Source organism: Drosophila sulfurigaster, chromosome 2R (assembly GCF_023558435.1).
Source record: "Drosophila sulfurigaster albostrigata strain 15112-1811.04 chromosome 2R, ASM2355843v2, whole genome shotgun sequence".
Lineage (NCBI taxonomy): Eukaryota > Metazoa > Arthropoda > Insecta > Diptera > Drosophilidae > Drosophila > Drosophila sulfurigaster.
This window is the reverse complement of record NC_084882.1, coordinates 32,245,924-32,264,180: the sequence shown is the minus strand read 5'-3', so window position 1 is coordinate 32,264,180 and position 18,257 is coordinate 32,245,924. Positions and strand designations below refer to the sequence as shown.

At 41.1% G+C, this 18,257-nt stretch overlaps 5 protein-coding genes across 6 annotated transcripts in view; 3 read left to right on the top strand and 2 right to left on the bottom strand.

Annotated features, from left to right (window-relative positions):
• Window positions 1-902: 902 nt before the first annotated feature.
• Window positions 903-2,979, bottom strand: LOC133839551 (isochorismatase domain-containing protein 1). The gene is made up of 3 exons (XM_062271154.1): window positions 2,298-2,979; window positions 2,033-2,242; window positions 903-1,976 (listed from the first exon to the last, which is right to left on the bottom strand). Exons 1-3 carry the CDS (start codon window positions 2,427-2,429, stop codon window positions 1,683-1,685), a joined length of 636 nt encoding a protein of 211 aa, XP_062127138.1. The 5' UTR covers window positions 2,430-2,979; the 3' UTR covers window positions 903-1,682.
• A 1,231-nt stretch (window positions 2,980-4,210) lies between these two features.
• LOC133839546 (methylthioribose-1-phosphate isomerase) lies at window positions 4,211-6,357 on the top strand. Its single transcript, XM_062271147.1, has 5 exons — window positions 4,211-4,403; window positions 4,999-5,234; window positions 5,300-5,526; window positions 5,587-5,750; window positions 5,815-6,357. The coding sequence occupies exons 1-5, from the start codon at window positions 4,272-4,274 to the stop codon at window positions 6,142-6,144; spliced, it is 1,089 nt and encodes a 362-aa protein (XP_062127131.1). The 5' UTR covers window positions 4,211-4,271; the 3' UTR covers window positions 6,145-6,357.
• Window positions 6,358-6,477: 120 nt separating this feature from the next.
• LOC133839548 (lysyl oxidase homolog 2A-like) lies at window positions 6,478-8,312 on the top strand. 2 transcript variants are annotated; one of them, XM_062271149.1, is made up of 2 exons: window positions 6,478-7,340; window positions 8,186-8,312. In XM_062271149.1, exons 1-2 carry the CDS (start codon window positions 6,488-6,490, stop codon window positions 8,254-8,256), a joined length of 924 nt encoding a protein of 307 aa, XP_062127133.1. In that variant the 5' UTR covers window positions 6,478-6,487; the 3' UTR covers window positions 8,257-8,312. The 2 variants fall into 2 exon arrangements, with proteins under 2 accessions (XP_062127133.1, XP_062127132.1); XM_062271148.1 differs by lacking the exon at window positions 8,186-8,312 and adding an exon at window positions 7,401-7,662.
• Window positions 8,313-8,459: 147 nt separating this feature from the next.
• On the top strand, window positions 8,460-9,739 carry LOC133839549 (protein-lysine 6-oxidase-like). The gene is given in 3 exon segments (XM_062271150.1): window positions 8,460-9,164; window positions 9,166-9,346; window positions 9,411-9,739. Coding segments are annotated over 3 exon segments (1,071 nt in total). The 5' UTR covers window positions 8,460-8,507; the 3' UTR covers window positions 9,644-9,739.
• A 1,107-nt stretch (window positions 9,740-10,846) lies between these two features.
• The window catches only part of LOC133838068 (G protein-coupled receptor kinase 2), a 58,506-nt gene continuing 51,095 nt past the window's right edge, over window positions 10,847-18,257 (bottom strand). The window contains exons 4-13 of the mRNA XM_062269021.1: window positions 16,371-16,466; window positions 16,186-16,306; window positions 15,510-16,124; window positions 15,309-15,414; window positions 15,042-15,231; window positions 14,080-14,328; window positions 13,555-13,712; window positions 13,282-13,491; window positions 12,954-13,217; window positions 10,847-12,873 (exon numbers count right to left, since the gene is read on the bottom strand). Coding sequence (XP_062125005.1) covers window positions 12,781-12,873; window positions 12,954-13,217; window positions 13,282-13,491; window positions 13,555-13,712; window positions 14,080-14,328; window positions 15,042-15,231; window positions 15,309-15,414; window positions 15,510-16,124; window positions 16,186-16,306; window positions 16,371-16,466 — 2,102 coding nt within the window. The 3' untranslated portion in view covers window positions 10,847-12,780. The remainder of the gene's footprint in view (window positions 12,874-12,953; window positions 13,218-13,281; window positions 13,492-13,554; window positions 13,713-14,079; window positions 14,329-15,041; window positions 15,232-15,308; window positions 15,415-15,509; window positions 16,125-16,185; window positions 16,307-16,370; window positions 16,467-18,257) is intronic.

Here is an 18,257-nt window from a genome sequence, read left to right as displayed (position 1 = left end):
AACTCTTTGAAGCGCCGCTTGAGATTCTCACATTTGTCAACACGCTGCCGGAACATGCAGCCACCCAGCAATAGCATCGGCAGACAAGCAGGAGGCAAGTTCTTTCATAAACTTGACAAACGTGCAGCAAGCAGCGAAATGCTGCAGCATCTGACAATTTGCAACATATTACTCGCTGCAAATGCAATTGATGCGATTTGGTTGCCGATGCAAGCCCTCCAAGCTGTTTGATGTATAGCCTCATTGCCACCGTGGCAGCCACAAGTGGCAAGCACATAAATTCAACTCAGCTGCTGCAAGTTTGTTGCAAGTTGTTCAAGGCAGTATCACAAATTTATCAAATCAAAAGTTGCGATATTAAAAATAGCATCAATTTTAGATACATTTTTTTAAAGGCTTCTCCTAATGCGTTTGGAGTCGGATAAGAATGACAATAATAATAAAAAATTGCTATTGAATTTTATTAATTTAAAGAATTTAGTTAAGGAAGAGTTCAGTATTTATAAGAATAGTTTAATAAATGTTGCTTCTTTTATTTACCATAATTTGTGCACTTTCTTCAGTACAATCCGAAATTGTGATTTCAAATTTATAATTTATTAACTGATTACCAAATTATATACTTGTAAACAAATCTCTGAATATTCTAAATATTCTCTGCAATAATAATCCACTTTTAGATCAAAGAAAGTGATGTTATTTTTGAGATTTAAAACTTTATTTCTTTACAACTTTTATATATTAATATGCCAAGTGCACAACCTGTTTTTTTTTTGGTTCTTTTGGGGCAGCATATTTATGTTTCTCTGGCAGCTGCAACTCACTACAACTCACTACAAGTTGGCCACTTTTACGCATCTTACCGTTTGTCCCACTTCACTTTTAACGCAATTTCCACACACGGTGAAGTCTTAGCTCAAAAGGCTTCAACTTGAGACTTGGACTTGGGATAAGCTAAGCGAGCCTGCCGCATAATTGGCCAGATCTTTAGCTGAAGTTCGCGTGCTACGTTGTCATAGCCATCAGTTTCACTTGCTAAGCACAAAGCTGGCAGGGCTTAGTCAAATAAATTGTCAAAAGCGCTCGAGGGGATGCAAGTTGCAAGTTGCAGCGGCGTGGCATGCAGATGAGATTGTGATCTCGCTTAGTCTGTTATGAGTCAATCAGACGACGCCTGGTACATTGTCACCGTCACCTAGGCTACTGCTGTTGCTGAGTCGAGGCGCTGAGCAGCCGCGGGCGCGTAGGCAAACAACACGCAGAGATTGTTGCGATTGCATCATGAAATTTAACTGCTCCCAGCAGCAGCAACAGCAGAAGCAGCAGCACAGCGTCAGACTTTTTTGCATAAATTGCCAGGCAAACAGGCATTTGGCGTCAATAGTTGCTGCGCTTAGCCCCCATCGACCCATCTGGCCATCTAGCCAGCTGCCTGGCTTATAAGGCGCCGCTGTGGTAAAGCTCCATTCAGCTGTCCATTGGCCAAAATGTTTATGAGATGACGATACGATGGCAAGAAAGCCACCAACTGTTAGCCAGGCGGGCCGAGCCCTACTATACGACTATACAAGTGTGTTTCTTCTCGTTTCGTTTACTTCTTTCATAATTTCTATGAGCTACACAAAAATACTACCCCTTAATGGGCAAATGGACATCAAAAGGGGGCGCCGCCATCATTGCCATCATTTTTTATTGGCAGCTGCTGTCGATGTTGTTGTGGGTAGCCAAATCTTCAAGTCGGCTGACACTTTCTTGACCAGCCCTGCGATGTCCTTGAATGACTTGTGGTTCTTGTCGCTCAGCAGGTTAAAAATAACACTCTCCGTGCTGGTGATGGTGCAGCCAATGTCTCGCAATCGCTCGAGGGCCAAATCTCTGTCTTGATTGAGACGCGAAGCGCAACAGTCGGCGACAAGCCAAACGTTGATCTTCTTATTCAGCAAATCGAAAGCGGTTTGCTCTATGCAAACATGAGTCTGCAAAACAAGGCATAACTATTAATGGAAATCTTGTAAATTTCTATTAATTTTACCTCTATGCCAAACAGCACCGCAGTTTGTGGTGTTCCCCCAAAAATACTTTTCATCTTTTCCTCAACTGGTGGAATAACCATGCTGAATTTAGTTTTTGGAACAACACCACAAGCATGTTTTATGTCTATTTCGCACACAGTGGGTCCCAGTTTCTCTGGATATTGCTCTGTAACCAGCAGCGGAATATTGAATACTTTTCCAGCTTCGACCTGCAATGAACATGCTTTTCACTGAAATCAAAATTATAGTTTTCTAAATTTTTACCAATTTCTTAGAGTTTTCAATGACAGCGCCTAACAGTGGAATTGCTGGCTTGAATTTTTCCTGTATATCACACAACAAAAACAATGTCTTGTCTGCCTGCAGACGGTATAGACGACGACCAATCTTTGACATAGTTGATTATCGAAAAAATGGATTGTTGAATTTTGAATTTTAACGACACTTTGACAATTTGCTCAAAGCCGCCCTCTAGCGGCAATTTTTATAAGCTTGCTATGCCGTGTAACTTATCGATATCGATGGCACTGCTAACCTCACTGTTAACAGTTTTGGTATATCTGCAATTGCCGTATTTTGGTATAATTCATTGGTGGAAAAAGTATATTTGCGAAATGTTGCTTGTGGTCACACGCCGGACGCAGACAGGTGTTAAGTAAAGCAGCTTGAAAGAAAGCTCTTTCATTTGTTCGAACGCTGTGATTTTTTACAAAGCACAATTTTTTTAGTGCATAGTTTATTTAACTTTTTTAAACTCGTGTTAGTTGCACTTTAAACTTGAATTTATAAACTAAGAAATTCACGGCTAGCAAAACGATTCGATCTACCAGCTGATTGCCAAAACCGGAAAAAGCCAAACGAATTTATCAACATTTCAGAACAAAGTTCCTATCAAATAAGACAATCGATGAATTAATTGAGGAGAACACTACGAAATATATAGAAAACGAGGTAAACAAAAAGACGGATAAAGAAATGCCGGTTCTGGTTATGAAACCATTTTACACACTTGTATTTTGTTGTGACGCGCAATGAAACTTTGCTTATCGAGTTGTGGTTGCCTATCGAAAAAACATGCCACCTTCAAACTGGTCACATTGTCTTTCAATTTCACATGGTGTGTTCGCTTTGTGGTTTGTTTACCTTTTTCTGTTTACATTTTTGTTTCTGAGTGTTCTGTGTGATAACCGAAGTAATTTAAAATTGAGAGTGAATGTGAATGTTAATTTAGAACATTTACTAAATGCTAGACAAGTTCAAATGAGTTTAACCCTTCGAGACAGCTGACAACACTTGAGTTGATTGTGGTTAGTCTTATCAGTGACACAGAAAAACATGAAACCACCAGTTGCATATCGCTCGACAGCCGTTTAGTTTATTTTTTGTGGTGAATGTAATATACATGTGTAATAGAAATTGGCTGAACATATAATTGGCAGTGTACCAGCTCCAAGTACTTAGTCTGACAGTTGCTGCACCGCACCCAACTAATTACAAGCGCATTAATTCTTCTCCGAGGAACTGTCGCCTGCCTGTTAGAAATTATTCTATTTGTACAAAAGTACAAGTACATGTGTATTCAGATTGTACATATTTCACAAGTCAGATAAGCATCGCTGTCTGTCGCTTGTGCAACAGAAATATCAAAAGGCAACACAACGTGTTGACGGCCAACGTCGACAGCGACAGAGAGGTCCGAGTCAGCGTCAAACAGCGTCGTCTGCGTCATCGTGGCCAGCGACACCTTTATCAATTCGCAACGGTTTCGCATTGGTGACAAGTTGGATTAATCGTTTAGCCATCACGGCGCTTTACAGCTTCACAGCGACTCTCTTCCGTTCTCTCATTTACGCTCTCTCCCACACAATCAAGCTCTTTCTCACTCTCTCTCTCTCTCTCTGTCTCTCGTTGCGCTCTTCTGCCAAAGTGTTTTGAAATTGGTCGCGGTCCATTCACATTGCCAGCGTTCAGTAGCAAAGGGAAGCATTTGGCTGACAGACGTCTCTGAGACTGTGGGGGACTCTTTTATTTTGATTAATATTGATCAATTGATAAATATTAAGTATACAACGCAACGTTTAAATTCGTTGACAGTTCTGTGACGCTCAACGAAGCATCGACAAATTGCGTAAATATTTCATTTTCTGACTAATAATTTGCCACTCTTTCACTTTCAGTTTAGATTGCGGGATATATATAGTACAAACAGAAAAGTAGTAGCAGCAGGAAACGGAAACGATGAGCCTGCAATCGATCAAGTATAAACGTGGCAGCCTGGAGATTCTCGATCAGCTGCTGCTGCCCGTTGTCTCCAAGTATGTGACAGTGCGAGGTGTCGAAGATGGCTGGAGGGTCATCAATAAGATGCAGGTGAGCAAAACGTACCATCAATCAATCAATCAGTCAATGAAATGCCGTCTACAGCATGCAGACATACGACTAATTTTGCTTGTCATTTGTCTTTGCTATAAATATAATTACAAGTGAAATTAAATTGCATATGAGGATCATTATTAATAGCCAGTTTACGATGTGTAAATTGTTTGCCAAGCACACAGCATAATAGAAATGTTTAAATTTGTAAGTCTGCATCAGTCGCAAATTAATTGCATTACACACAATTAATTTAAATGCACGGATTTGTGAACAAATTATTACACATTTCTTTGGGTTCGCTTGGCAATCGCCAAGCACTTAATTTCTAAAACAAATGAGATGCGACCCATAGAGTGAGAGTGAGATAATTCTGTTGTTTACTGAATCCGTCGTTGCTGTCTGTTGTCCGCAAAAAAACACAACAATACACGCAAAATCACGTGGACTGCGAGACATTATATAATGTTACTACAAAACGTTTATGGCCCGATAAGAGCAGTTGACACAGCAGAAATTAGAAACAAATACATATTCATAAGCATATTCATTTACTCTCCCACTCTCTCTGTCTCTTTGTCTCTCTTCTTAGGTGCGTGGCGCTCCGGCCATTGCCATTGTTGGCTGCCTTTCGCTGGCCGTTGAAATCCACCCGGAGGTGTTTGAGACCAAGAAATCGCTGCGTCAGGAGATTGAGGGCAAGCTCAACTATTTGGTCTCTGCACGCCCCACGGCGGTTAATATGAAAATCTCAGCGGATGAGCTCATCACGCTGGCCAATGACCTGACCAAGGATGACGCCATCTCGGTGGATGAAATGAAGCAGAGGTTAGTGAAAAATAAACGTCATTTAATTATATGCAACTGACTTATATTACTCATTTTACTTGCAGATTCCTCAATGCCACCGAAGCCATGCTGGAAAAGGACATTTCGGATAATCGTGCAATCGGCGCCAATGGCGCCAAAGCCATATTGCAGCATGTGGCAGACGCGGGTGGCGCCCAAGCCGCAGGTCCAGTGCGTGTGCTCACACATTGCAACACCGGCTCATTGGCCACCGCAGGCTATGGCACAGCGCTGGGCGTTGTGCGTCACCTCAGCGAGCTGAACAAGCTGGGTAAGCAAAGCGAGACACAAATAAACATTCAGTTACTCATTTCTCTCTCTTTGATTGTAGAGCACGTTTACTGCACTGAGACGCGGCCTTACAATCAGGGAGCACGCTTAACTGCCTATGAACTGGTGCATGAAAAGCTGCCTGCAACGTTGGTGCTGGACAGCATGGTTGCAGCGCTGTTTCGGGTTAAGAACGTGGCTGCAGTTGTCGTGGGAGCAGATCGGGTATGAAATAAATAATAATCTTAACTCCCATACAAACTAATTTATCAACTCAATCACTTTCTAGGTTGCTGCCAATGGCGACACAGCGAACAAAATCGGTACATACCAAATAGCCGTAGTGGCCAAGCATCATGGTGTGCCCTTCTATGTGGCCGCTCCCTTGACATCCATCGATCTGCAGATACCCAGCGGAGATCACATCATCATCGAGGTGCGACCGGATCGTGAAATGACACATGTGGGCGAACATCGCATCGCTGCGCCGGGCATCAATTGCTGGAATCCCGCCTTCGATGTGACGCCTGCAGCGCTGATAACCGGCATCATTACGGAGCATGGCGTATTTGAGCCGTCGCAGTTAAAGGCTGAGATCCAGAAGCTGCTTCAGTTATAACAGGCATACACATTGCTGTTGTTCTTGTTGTTAATAATTGCGTTGAATGAATGCACTCCAGTTTATAAAAACACCAAACAGACACACACACCGACACACAACACAAACACAACACACACAGCAGAGCACAACACATGCAACAGCAGCGCACGCTTGGGCTTTTGTATTTGTGGGGCGGCTGTGAGCGAGAAATACAATGCACATTATACATTATATACCTACCTCTCAACACAATGCACATTTCGTACGGTTATCGACCAGGTGTTTTCCTTATGCTTTATTTTCGGCTTTAAAGCTGTGACCAACTTGCCACTTGTCTCAGTAACACACTGAAAGTGTCAGAATGGAGTTACTGCCTCAACTTCCACTGCTGCTACTCCAGCTGCTGCTGCTGCTGCCAGCCATGGATGCCAACAATAAGTTGAACGTAAACAACAACTTTCGGAACATGCAGGTGCGACTTAGCACAACGGGGAAACGTGTAACGCTTCCTATACGTGAGGGTCGCGTTGAGGTCAGCTTCGATTACGGCGAAACGTGGGGCACCATTTGCAGCACCAACTGGACGAAGCGTGAGGGAAACGTGGTCTGTCGTGAGCTGGGTCTGGGCTACGCATCCATGGCCAAGATGAGCACTGAGCACGGCGACAGCAAGCACTATCCCTTGGGCATGGTGGGCACGCGATGTCGCGGTCCCGAGCGACGTCTCGCCGAATGCCATCGCGAATCACGTTATCCGCTCGCCTGCGGTCCCAGCAATCGCAATGTTAGCACTGTGGCCTGTGTAAAGCACTCGCCGGACTTGGAGCTGGGCCTCAGAGACATCGAGGTGAGCGCCTATCTCGACTCGGTGCCAATGACACGGCTCACCTGCGCCATGGAAGAGAATTGCCTGTCCGCCGATGCATATATCATACACAGAACGGATCCCAAGGGTATAAGAAAGTTGCTGCGGTTTGCGGTCAAGGCTAGCAATGTAGGCGATGCGGATGTGAGTCCTTATGCCAACTACAAGGATTGGATTTGGCATCAGTGTCACATGCACTTCCACAGCATCACAGTTTTTGCCACCTTTGATGTTTATAATATGCGCTACGAGAAGGTTGCACAGGGTCACAAGGCATCATTTTGTCTCATGGACAGTCAGTGCAATCCAGGTGTAAAGCAAAAATACACCTGCGGCAACACCACACAAGGTAAGTTGCACTTTGCTATTGCCCACTCTTGAAGGGATTTAAATCCCCTGTTTTATGTAGGTATCACGGCGGGCTGCTCTGATGTGTACACGAATGTGTTGGATTGTCAGTGGGTCGATGTTACCACAGTGCCCATTAATCACAATTATATACTGCGTGTGGCTCTTAATCCTGAGTATATGCTGGCCGAAAAGACCTTCGAGAATAATGGAGCTGAGTGTGTGTTGCACTATACGGGTGACAGGGAGACAACTAAAGTAACCAACTGTGTTCGAAAGTCATTATGGATTTAATTATTGTTAATAAAATAAAATCAGTCAAACTTTGAGTGTGTCCTAGAGTCTTTTAACAAGATCAGTTAATGTACATTGTGACAAGGATAAGTAAATGAAAGTAACTCATTTGTGAATATTAAAATATGGTGAAATCTATACTTTGCGCTCTACAAATATTTAAACCAATATATGCTGTTCAATGGTTGTGTGCTTATATAGCATAATTTATTTTGCAACTTTATTATTCCTTTATTTTTATGAAAGCAAAAGAAACATGATTTCCGATCTCTAAATTATTACCTACTTTTTGGGGCAACTTCTTTTATTTTAGATTATATAAAAACATTTCTATGACAAAGGTTTTATTTATTAAGTCAATACTTGTATAAATTCACAATTAAGGTCATTGCAATCAGTACAGGATAAGTTAAGGAGAACTCTGAGGCCAAAAGAAAAATCGAAAAATATTCTTTAGCTGGTCGTTTTATTGTAATGAAAGCCTAGTTGTAGCTGTATTTTCTATTCATCAATTTTCTTGTTGCTTAATGGATTTTATTCTTTCTCTTTTAGAGCCCTATTTTAAGAAATGGAAAGGATACTTTCTTAATCAGGAGCAAATTAAACCGACATCGATCCAGTGATGAACAGCATTGTTACGGAGCTTCTGCAGGTCAACAACTTTAAAGCAGTTGTGAGTCACAACTTATGATCGCTATAGATCGGGTATAAAACTAGTCATACTCCCAATTCTATTCAAATTAATCCATTGTCTTCATTTCTTTACAGGAACGTGACAACACAATGCTAATTTGCAACGCTTCCCTATTATTTTTTCGGCTTTAAAGCTGTGCTTAGCTTGCAAGTGCATCAGTAAAGCATTGTTGGTGTCAGAATGGAGATATTGCCGGTACTTCTGCTGCTGCTGGGGCTGTTACCAGCCATGGATGCCAACCGGTTGAACGTGAACAACAACTTTCGGAAGATGCAGGTGCGACTGCGCACGAATCGAACACGAGTAGCACATCCAATACGTGAGGGTCGCGTGGAAGTCAGCTTCGATTACGGAGAAACGTGGGGCACCATTTGTAGCAACAACTGGACGAAGCGCGAGGGAAATGTTGTCTGCCGGCAGCTGGGTCTGGGCTATGCATCCATGGCTACGATGAGCACTCAACACGGTGATACCAAACGCTATCCTTTGGGCATGGTTGGCATAAGCTGTCGCGGCTCTGAGCGTCGACTATCTGAATGCCGTCGCGAGTCACGATTTCCGGTTGCCTGCGGTTCGAGTAATCGTAATGTTGCCACTGTTGCTTGTGTGAATCACACGCCAGATTTGGAGTTGGGACTCAAAGAAATCGAGGTGAATGCCTTTCTGGATTCAGTGCCAATGACTAACCTTACTTGCGCCATGGAGGAAAACTGCCTATCAGCGGATGCATACATCATACGCAGAACAAATCCAAGTGGCATAAGAAAGCTGCTACGTTTTGCTGTTAAGGCTAAAAATGTTGGAGATGCCGATGTGAGTCCTTATGCCAACTACAGGGGATTGGACTTGGCACCAGTGTCACATGCACTTCCACAGCGTAACTGTCTTTGCCACCTTCGATGTTTACAATCAGCGCTACGAGAAGGTTGCACAAGGTCACAAGGCATCCTTTTGTCTCGAAGACACTGAGTGTAATCCTGGCGTAAATAAAAAGTATACCTGCGGAAACACCACTCAGGGTAAGTTGCAAGTTACTTGTAAGTTACTTGCCCTTCAAGTGATTTAAACCCTTCTCTTTTGCAGGAATTTCACCAGGATGCGCTGATGTCTATTCTACGGAGTTAGATTGCCAATGGGTCGATGTCACCACGGTGCCCATTAATCACAATTATATACTGCGCGTAGCTCTCAATCCTGAGCATCTCTTGCCTGAGAAGACATTCGAGAATAATGGAGCCGAATGCGTATTGCACTACACGGGTGATAGGAGAACAACAAAAGTAACAAACTGTGTTCGAAAGTCATTATGGGTGTAATTATTCACATTACAATTTTATAAGTCAGAGATTCAAATTCGATTTTATTTAAAACTTTTTTGTATTCTTTAAATTGTTAATTTAAGTTAAAAATCATTAATCCTGTTCTATTATTATCTTATCTGTTTTCCTTCTCATCTCTGTTACTCCTTTTTGTCTTATCTGCAAATGGAAATAAGAAAAATCATTGTTTTTCCATTCCTTTCATAAAATAAAGTCTTATTGAAAATTAAAAAAAATCGTTGCATACTTTTAGGGGTGACCAACAGCAAAGATTAGAAAAATGCTCATAACTCGGCCATATCCTGACGGATCCTTAAAGCACATAGTTCTTTAGGATCGCAGAAGAAAACTCTATCGATTGGCATTCAAAGATATAGGGGTCATCTAAGAACCCAACACTTCAAAAATTTCACTCTGAGGGCCAGTAGAAAATGTTGAAAATCGCCAAATCCAGGATATCTCGAGAACCTAAAGGACAATCAGGATGTCCTTTGGCCAGTCGATAGTCCTCGATAATAAAAAGTGATTGACACATATATCGCTAGGATCGAAGAGGATATGGCCGAGTTATAGCTTATTTTCTCTAAACAAAAAAGTCCTTGTAACTTTGTTATTTTAAGGACTTTCGTCCTTTTGATTTCATAATCGACTTCCAAATGGTAAGAGCTATCTGTGTGCCAAAGGATATGGCGCTAGTCCTTCGAATAGCCGAGATATCCTTGATATTTTGATTTTTGACCAAATTTTACATGCCTCCCCCTTGAAAAAATTTTCGATTTTTTTTCTGAAGCATTTCGAAAATTTTTGAATGCCAATCGGTAGACATACTTGTTGTGATTACAAAAATATGTGTCCTTTTGAAATCCTCCTTGATATTTTTAAGTTATAGCTGAAATAAGTGGATCCTTTTTCTTAAAATGACGTCATAATTTGGCCAAATAGCAACTCATCTTCAAAGGACCATGTTCTCTATGACAACAAAGCAAAAGCTTTTTAATTGGCATTTAAGGATGCGGAAGGACCAAATACTTTTAAAGAAAACCCATTACCAAATTGTTGTAGTTAAATACGTTTATTGTTTTTGAATGTTTATCTTTTGTTTTTGTTTTTGCATTTAATTGCTCTTATACAGTAGGTTTTATGTATGTATATCTGGTATTTATTATTATGATCTATAAATATGCCTTTAATTACTATAGATAAATATTTCGGCGCTTGGTTTGTATCTTTGTTTTCTTTTGTATGTATGCATGTATTTTTTTTTTGTGTTTTGCTTTTTTGCATAATTTAATTCTTATATTTTGTAGTTGTTGTTGCTTTTATGGTTTGTTTGTGTTTTGTGCTAAAAATTCAATTATGCGCTTTAGAGCTTGTGTTATCGTTTTCAGTTTTGCAGTTTTCTGTTGTGCTGTAGTATTCATTGTTTACTATAGTTTAAGTTTCTTTTTTGTTTTGTTTGTGGTTGCATCCATTGTTGTTGTGTATACTCGTATCGTAGCTTACAATTTGCTAATAATGTATGTGTGGGTATTGGTATGGGGGTTGTGTGTGTGTGGGTGTGCCATATGAGTTAGTGTGTGTGCCAATAATAAACCAATTGAATTGTAAATAAATCTCGCGCGTGGCTTTTTATAAATGGTGTGCCAACGAATCATTTGCCAATTATGTATGCAATGGAACATAATGTAATAAATTCACAAATTGTGTATTGTTTGTTTTTGTTTTGTTTAGTTTTAGTTTTTGTATTGTTTTTGTTTGCTAATTACAAAAATGCCTACACTACACATTTACACGAAAACTCTTTTTCATTTAATTCACTCACTTAAAAACTAGCCGACGTCTCTCTCTCGGTCGATCGATTTTAGCGATTTGCTGGCATCATATTATGTTATGTTATGTATGTATATATATATACCTACTTATTGCATGACAAAACAAATATCATTAATCACGTTCTCAAAACCCTAATGACGAATTGCAGTCAACTTAAACTTAGGCAACAGAAAATATTATTTTGAAAAGCGTAGGAAAAGTGTGCGGCAATAAAAGTAAGTAAAAAATGTACATTCATTTTACTTATTATGTATGTATGTATGTTGCTTTTGTACATACATTTACATTGATTTAATATTTATATTTATATATATATATATATCGCATATATATCTTTATACGTATGTATATGTGTGCGTGTGTGTTTATGTATGTTAAGTATTTCATAAAAATGCATTAAAGTTTTTCGAGTATTTCATGTCATTTGCTTAACTGCCTTACCACATTGCTAACTAAACCACTTTCTTTTTCTTTCTTTTTTTATTTGAGGCTCCCTTTTGCAAAAACACGTTGAGCACAAAACTACTTTACAAATATTACATTGTTACTCTGGCATTGCCTCTAGATTGCCGCCCCTCTCTATATGTACGTACTATATTTATGCGTGTTTGTTTATTTGTGTGTCTGTGTGTGTGTGTGTATATTAATTATAATTAGTTTCTTTCGGTTTATTTCAATAGCATTTGCATTTGCATTTGCATTTTAAGTAACATTACTTTAGGTGCTATGACAAACTGACGGCCCAATTTGGCTTGCGGCTTTTATTTGACTTTACTTTAGGTTTTATTTAGTAATCGCTTTGAAGCTGTTCTCTCTCTCCCTCTGTTTAATTACCACATAATCCTACTCGTATAATCAGTAAGTGTATGGTATGGCATTTGGTATACCATCAATTAAGTAACGACCTAACGTCTGCTTCTCTTTCTTTTCTCTCTGCGAGTCTTTTTCTGTTTTTTTTTCTTCTTTTTCTTTTTTGCAAACATTTACGATTATTTTAGTTGGGGAAACACACGCATCCCAATTCATTATTTTCATTAGAAAACTTGTGTAAAAATCCATTCATAAAATTATAAAATGCTCCTCGTTTGTCCCCTCTTCTCTCTATCTCTCCCTCTCGGTTGTCTTGTTCGTGTTTATTGCAATGAGTTTCAGTTGTACCCCCGAAAAAATATATATGTATATGGTTTTGGTTTTTTGTTGTTCGCGGAGTTTTCATGGGGAGTGTAACTGTGCGTGGTGGGGCTCAATTAGTGTTATGTGCTATGTACGTTAGGCGTTTGGGCTTTAACTAATCTATGCTATCAGCTCTCGACCGTCGTGGATGACACGCTGTGATTAGTGACTAGCAGGTGCTCAGGAATGGGAATGGGCTGTGTGCGAGCCGGTTGCTTCTTCTGCCAAATAAAAAAGAAACAAATAATCGCATTACTTATCGTTGTTCATTCTTTTATAGTATATTAGTGTATTTTCTTACCTTGCGTCTGAAGGGAAAGCAGCCAGCCTTGTCGGGTTCCGGTGTGGCATTAATCAGCAAATCCGGCGTGGGGCATTCCTCGGGTCCAAAGACGTTCAGCTCGCGAAAGCATTCCGTTTCCATCATTTCGTTTTGCCACGAAATCGATACAGAGCCCGTATTGAATTTCGTATAGAAATTCGTGTCCGATTCATCGATATTGACGCCCTTCACCGTCGAGAACTGTTCAATATCGAGTACATCTTTGGCGTAAACGGCGTGCGGCTATGCAAAATAGATTCAATGATTAGCATAGATATTAAAGTATGTTTAAGAGAGTGTCGCTTACGTCTGGCACAAATGGCGGCTCCAGCATGCCAGCCTCTAAGCGTCGCCAGTTCAGCTGTGTGGAGTGAAAGAATGGATGCGCCATCACATCCTGGGCGCCCAGGCGTCCGTTGCGGCAACCCAAGCGTTGCTTTATCGATTTAGCTAACAGCTGTTGGCACATTGATTTGGCTTCATCACTAAACTTGCTCGAATACTTTTCGGCATCCTCCTGCAAAGTAATAAATTTAAATTAAGTAAGGACATAACTTTGTTACCTTATCTCTAGACAAACCTTAACGCGCCTGTCGACTTCCTCGCGCTTCACTTTCTCCTTGCGCATGCGGAACGGCGCCTGACCTTCGATCATCTCATAGAGCAGACAGCCAAAGCTAAACCAGTCCGGCGAGAAAGCATATTTTTCATTATCAATGACCTCCGGTGCCATGTAGCCTGAAAGTTACAAGTAGAATTTATTAATAAATGATTAGTTTTCATTAACAAGCATATCTCGTTTAGCTGCCTCAACTTAAATTGCAAAAAAGTGGCCATTAGGCGGTAAAAATGAGAAAAGAACAACGGAATTAATCGTTTCCCATGCTTTTGTAAAGTTTTTTGTGAGTGGCCGTTAAGTGAGATAATGTGCCGGTAAGTGAGTTTAAAAACTAAATGTAGAATTAGCGAGAAAATGTGTTACTCAGTTAATCTAAGTAGCAAATACATCGTTGCCGTAAAAAGAGATGTGCCACTCAATGAATTTGTATACTAAATAAAGAGTGGCCATTAAGTGAGGTTGGTTTCCTTTTCTTCGTTTACTTACCCACAGTCCCTACGCGACCGCGCACCATATCACCCTCGGGTATCTCCACAGCCAGTCCGAGATCAGAGATGCGCACATGGCCATGATCGTCGAGCAGTATATTCTCCGGCTTGCAATCTCTGTAGACAATGCCCTGTTTATGCAGATGCTGGAGTCCACACGCAACTTCGGCTGCATAGAATCTGGCACGTTCCAGCTCAAAGCCCGGTTCGCCGCCCATGTTGTAAATGTGAAATTTCAAATCGCCGCCTGTGAGAAGCAAAATCAAAAATGTAAAAATAAAACATATCAGAGTGCGATTAACAAAGCTTCTAATTGAAGAGCAGCAACATCATCAAGAGCAGCAGCAGCAGGAGCAAAATCAGCAGCTGGGACAGTTGAATTGCCTGACACTGGCCTTTGTATTCAAATTCAATTAGACGATGAATGGCAACGTCAACTGAAAATTGGATGAGTATTGAGTGATGGACTTGTTGTGTATGGCATTCGTTGTGAATGCTGAAATTTAATTAAAATGACGAGCAGCCAAGAGGCGAAAGCTTAAAAATCATGTGTATTAAACATTCACAACAACATGCGAACACACACACAGAGAGACATTGACTGTCAACGTTATCACTTTAACGAATGAATGCATTCGGAATGAATATTGATGTCTGCTTGTTAGACGTAATCATTGCCCGGTCCCAAATGGGCTTTATATATGTATATAGCATATAGAAGTACTACCAGCAGACCCAATTAGCGCAACAGTGGATTAACTGTCCAACAACAACACGGACAGAAGTCAACTTGATGCTCTTCCTGCTAATCGAAAATTCTATTGTTGTTGTTGCTCCCATTCCATTCCATACACAATGTGCAAGTACTCTGCGGCCCTGATGATGATGATGATGATGCAGAGAGGCAAAGAAGGAGAGAGAGAGAGAGGAGAAGCTCTACGCTAACAGGATAATACACACCATTCATTATGGTGAGGACCAGGCAGAGGGCATCCTTTGTCTCGTATGCGTAGGCCAGATTGACAACAAATGGCGAGTTGATTTTTTGCAGTATTTGCTTTTCGATGAGCACCATGGACTCGCCCTTTCGCTTCTTTATGCGCTTTTTCTCCAGCTTTTTGCACGCGTACATTTTGCCCGTGGCTCGCACCTGTAAGAGAGAAAGCAAGCTTATTTAACAACTCTGCTGTTGGCAGAACAGCAAGGGAGTGAAATGCGAAACGTTACCTGACAGGCGCAGACCTCACCGAAGCCTCCCTTGCCGAGGACTCGGTACATGCGAAACGTTTTGTATGTGATTGGCTGTGCCTCGAGCCACTTCCACTGCAAGTAACTGAAAAATGCAATGGAATGGAATTGCGATTAATTAATGGGATTGCAAGGGGGCATTAACTGGGTTGCATACTGCCGCTGCCTCTGCATACTCACCGATGAAAGTACATCGAGTGCTCAAATTCGCGAAACGGTTCGCCGGCGAGAAATGCCTTCACTGCCTTCACACAATGGGCAAAGAGATCCTTGCCGCCGCTGTTCAATTTGTTGCGCACCTGTGCAATGAGATCATCGTTGAGCACGTCCAGCACGAGTTCATCAGAACCCAAGCCCGATCCTGATCCTATACCCGATGTTCCACCACCGCCACCTCCGCCGCCACCTTTCTCTGCATCCTGTTGGCTACCCTCGCTCTTGACACCTTCGTCATCGTGGTCGGCGGCATCGCTGGCGCCACCATTTAACGCCGCCGTCGCATCATCGCCATTGTGATTGTGCGTGTCGTGAAGCTTCTTGTGATTGCTGCTGTTGCTGTTGATGTTGTTGCAGTTGTTGGCGGTGGTATTGTTGCAGTTTTCAGTCTCAGCTGTTTCAGTTGGATTGGCATTGCTGCTGTTGAGCAGCAGCTCCTCCCGCGTCTCGGCATCGAGGCCATCAACGCCATCGCCATCGCCGCCATTGCGCAGCTCCAGCTGCGGCTCAATGTCCAAGAAGCGTCGCCCAATATCGTGGCCAATATAAATGCGAGTCACAATGTACTCGATTTCATATCTGTAAAGCGTACAAGTTTATTAATCTCTCTATCAATTGGAACTCTCTCTTTAAGACTTACTTGACCACCTGATCCAGAAAACTGATGTAGCGAAAGTAGACGGGCCGTTTGTTCTCACAGAACTGGCGAAAGAGCTCACGACCAATGGGCTGTTGATCTATCACGTAGCCATAGCTTATGTCTGTGTTTAGATAATATACAGATTAACAAATGAATCGCTAGTTAAGCATATCCCAAAAACTTACCTAATTTGTCTTTCAGGTGGATGCACTGCGATATGTGTGGAAATTGTAATATTTTGCGCCATTTTTTACTCTTTCCCTTGTTGCTGTCCGAACCACCTGCAAAGCAATAGAATTCATAGAATATATTACTCTCTCAATGTTATCAATTATAATGCTGTTATTAATTAGGTTTATTGTTCGCCCCATAATATTACGTTGTTTCTCGCACGCTTTTATTATCATTAACAGCTGGAGTTCAATAGCCAAAGATTGCCTTGAACTATATTCCACAGCTTGCACTTGGGGATACAATCAAAAATAATTGTATATTATTAGATAAGCAAATTGGACACGCCTTTGCACCTCCTTCGTCAGGTGCCAGAGGTTAAATTGCATACACTCTGCAAAACCACAACGAACGAAAGCTGCTGTCAAGAGAGTCTCGGCTCGGCTCTCGCTCTCGGACAGGTTTAATGACACGTCATGCCATTTGAATTCAATGTGCAGTAGCAACAAGCAATTAAATAATATTGCACAATGCACACACACACACACACACACACACAGAATTTTACTCGTTTAGTCGTTGGTTTATTGCTTCTTCTGGGAAGAGGAATTCAGTATCAATGCTATACGAATGAATAAATAAATAAAGTGGCCCATTCGAGATTCTCCCTCTCATATATATATAAAATGTAAGTCTGACAGGCCTGGAGGAGACTGAAGTGGCATGCTTGACCTGTCAATTGAATTCATTTCACTTTTCAAGCATCCGACTGGCCACAAACACACTACACACTCACACACACACACACACACACACACACAGAAAAGTCTCATTACAATGAGTAAATCACTAAATCAAGAGAGCTGCTGCAATCGCTCTCGGCCATTGGCTGGTCGGTCCATCGGTCGATATTAGTAGAGCCATAAAATGTAACAAGAAAATTAAGTGGATACCAAGGACGCACACAACGTGGAGCAAGAGCTTGACGCAGGGGCATAAATGTCAAAAGCAGTCAAATCACTAAACTGTACTGTGTATATGTGTGTGCAAGTGTGTGTATGTACGTGTGATTGGCAACAATGCTCAGCTGGGAAATGGGTGACAGGGCCTCGGGCTAAAAACCAAAACGATCAAAACTCAATTCGACAGCATTTCATTTGTGCGCGCTCAAAAGTATGCTACACACATACACATACACATAGGCTCACACATACATTGACACACACTTTCGCTGCTCCTGTACATAATTCACAACACTTTCAGCACACATCACACCGACCAGCAGCGTCCACTTTGGTGTGGTTGAGGATAGCGAGTGAAGTCGAGTGCTTGCTCCTGCCATAAAACCCAATGCGAACTCATCATAGAGCCCATTATCAGATGTGAGTGTGTGTGTGCGCAATTCCAAATGCTATTCTCACATGAATACACCGAGAATTTGTTGTATAGCCCGCAACTGAACGAACAATTTATGTATATGCATTTAGAGATGGCAACTTTCAGACTAAATTTCATTCTTTCGATGCTATCTTTATTTTTCTATAATACTCAAAAACATAAAGTTAATTGATTTTCTTTTTTTTTAATATCCATGTGCACATGTGTGTTCGATGGATTATATTTAAAAAAAAAATAGAGCAAACGTAAAGTTTCAACTAAGTGTTAAAATTTTCAAACATATTTCTTGCTTTAAGTTTCTTTTGTTGCAGCAAAATACAACAAGAAAAAACAAAAGAAACTTTACCCCTTTACTTTTTCCTTAAGCTCATTTGAATATGTGTTTTTTGTATAGCATAAAATGAAGTAAGCACAAAAACTAAAGTTTCGGCTAAGTATTTAAGCTTATTATAAACTATATTGATACGAAAAGAAAATTTAAATTGTAGAATACAACAATGCAA